This window comes from Pipistrellus hanaki (genome assembly GCF_964339955.1).
Source record: "Pipistrellus hanaki genome assembly, chromosome: 1".
Classification (NCBI taxonomy): Eukaryota; Metazoa; Chordata; class Mammalia; order Chiroptera; family Vespertilionidae; genus Pipistrellus; species Pipistrellus hanaki.
In genome coordinates, this window is record NC_140503.1 from 40,790,534 (window position 1) to 40,793,469 (window position 2,936).

Below are 2,936 nucleotides of genomic sequence, written 5' to 3' on the forward strand. Positions count from 1 at the left end.
GAAATATATATATATATATATATATATATATATATATATATATATATATATAATCCTAAGCAACTAGAATACCAGAATGACCATTCGCTATGATGTGCACTTCTGGGGGCAGGGCTGGCCAGCCGGCCAATCTTCTGTGTTCCCTTCCCCTGGCCAGATCTTTCCCCCTCCCCCGCAGTAACCCACCCACCCCAATCAGGGGCAGGACCCCACCCATGCACAATTTCTTGCACTGGGGCTCTAGTGTAAGTAATAAAATTCTTCTTTCAATGACATTAGCCTCCAAGTGTCATCACTCAATCACCAGTATAAATTACAACTCAGGTACAAATAAGATGGGCATCAACATAACCTGCTGTAATGCACCCCTTGACCTCCCATGGTGGCTTCCCTTTAATTGGACAGTTCTTCATTGTCCTTCTGCCTGACCATATGGCCAGGCCATTGACCAGTGCCCATGAGTCAATAAAAACTCAAGCACGGGCAAACAGCAGGCAATCCACTGAGCTGACTTGTTTTCACTGTTTTTCAGTCAGAGTGGCAGCCTTCCAAGCAGGATGCTGCCATCACCTTGGAACTTCCATCCATAAACTAAGAAGCTCTTTGTTGGTCAATAGACAGCTGTTCAGAGGGCACTGCCCATGTTGCAATAGTCTCTAGCAGCTCCTCAAAAGTTTCAAAGCCAGAGTTAGGGCCATAGTCTACCTGCTTGTGAATATACTGAATAACTCTTTGTTCTCCCTCATAACTTTATATTAAAGAACTAGAAACCATAAAAGGAGACCAAATAGAAATTCTAGATATGAAAAATACCATAACGACCAAATAACAACTCAATGTTTGGAATTAATAGCAGATTAGACAAAGCTGAGAAGAGAATTCATGTACTAAAAAATAGAACTACAGAAATATCCAGATTGCATGGGCAGTCAAAAATAAATAAAATATAGGGGTAAACTCAAGCAATACATTAAGAGGGACTAGATTTCCTCCGTTTTCATTGTCTGTGCCTTTCGTGGGGTTTCTGACAGTGCCCTGTTGGGACAGAGCCTCCTTGGTCACTGTGGGGAAGGCCCAGGGAAGAACTTGCCTTTTGGGTTTCCAGTGGAAACAGGTGGCACTAGTTATGATGGCTATATACTTTGGATCTGGATTGCTATACCTTTCTGTATAGTAAGATGCCAACTGCTTAAGAAATAAGATATTTTAGTCAATCTATGAAACAGATATGAAAAGAAACATTTTAAGAGGTACAATCTCTTTGAAAAGTGTATCAAACTGTTGGACTCAACATATTAGATGTATGTGTAAACAAACTTATGGCATAAATCTTTAATGCCTCTTCTCTGAAATACAAATGTGATAATTGAGCATGTGCATATTTTTTTTTATTTGGATAATAACCCAATATTAGTTTCTCTCCCTCCACCCCAACCCTCCACAGGTTGATGCTCAACTACTAAACCACACCGACCAGGCCCAGTATTAGTTTCTGGATCAAAATATGTGTGATTTAGCTTGTTAATTGCTCTTAAATTACTTTTAAAAATATATATCTTTATTGATTTTAGAGAAGAAGGAAGAGGGAGAAAGAGATAGAAACATCAACGATGAGAGAGAATCATTGTTTAGCTGTCTCCTGCATGCCCCACACTTGGGGATTGAGCTCACAACCTAGGCATGTGTCCTGACTGGGAATCAAACCATGATCTCCTGGTTCATAGATTGACACTCAACCACTGAGCCATGCTGGCTGGGTTGTTGCTCTTAAATTCTGAGGGTTTTTTTGGTGTTTTTTTTTTTTTTAAAAAGATCTCACACATTTATTACTGAACCATCCTACTATTGCAGGAGGGGGGGAAAAATCAACAGAGCAAAATCACAAGTCCATTAATTCTCCAATTAAAATGCTCCAACTGTCCAGACAGTAGCATCTTTTCAATCATTTAAAGGTGTAGGCAACCTGGATACAGTATAAATATGTGAGTCATCTCTCATGAGTGAGTTCTCATAGGCCCAGTTTGGTTCTTCTCCAATGTCTCCTCTTCGAGTTGTACCTGATTATATTACCAGTTTTCATCTGAATCCATTGTGGAATGGGCCGATTCTGCTTTTGTTTCTTGGCCAGGAACCTCTTGATCCTGAAAGTCTTGTGGGAAGACATGGTGAGGGAGAGGTGAGCGAGCACCTCGATGATGGAGAAAGAGCAAAATTCTGAGGTTTTATTTAATTTATGTTTTAAAAGAGAATGTAAACTTGGGGGTGGGAAGGCCTAATATATGTATAATTGGAATGCAATACATGAGAGAGAAATTAAGCAGAAACAATATTTAAAGAGATAATGGCTGCAAATTTTCCAAAACTAATTAAAGATATCAAGTCACAGATGTAAGAATTCTCACAAACTCCCAAAGAGGATGTGAAAAAGATAGCCACACCTAGACAAATCATGAACTCAAACACAAAGAAAATCCTACAACAAAAAGGTTTACCTTTAAAGGAGTAATAATTAGAATGACATAAAATCTCAACAAAATAAACAAGTCCAAAATTTAATGCAATATCATCAGAGTGTTGAATACTACACCCAGCAAATACTTTCAAGATTAAAGATGAAATAAAAATATTTTTCAACAAATAAAAGTGAAGAGAATTAATCACCAGCAAAGTGAGCTCAACAATATACACAAAAGATAATAAATCCTGAAAATTTTGCCAAAACTGGTTTTGCTCAGTGGATAGAGCGTCAGCCTGCGGTCAAGAGCATGTACCTCGATTCTGGTCAAGGGCATGTACCTTGGTTACGGGCACATCCCCAGTAGGGGGTGTACAAGAGGCAGCTGATCAATGTTTCTCTCTCATCAACGTTTCTAACTCTCTATCCCACTCCCTTCCTCTCTGTAAAAAAATCAATAAAATATATATATTTTTTTAAC

General features: G+C 38.7%; 1 protein-coding gene across 1 annotated transcript; it reads right to left on the reverse strand.

Moving 5' to 3' along the window:
• Positions 1-1,788: 1,788 nt before the first annotated feature.
• Positions 1,789-2,186, reverse strand: LOC311626136 (large ribosomal subunit protein eL39-like). Its single transcript, XM_084891099.1, has one exon. It carries the CDS (start codon positions 2,162-2,164, stop codon positions 2,009-2,011), a length of 156 nt encoding a protein of 51 aa, XP_084747225.1. The 5' UTR covers positions 2,165-2,186; the 3' UTR covers positions 1,789-2,008.
• Positions 2,187-2,936: the final 750 nt, after the last annotated feature.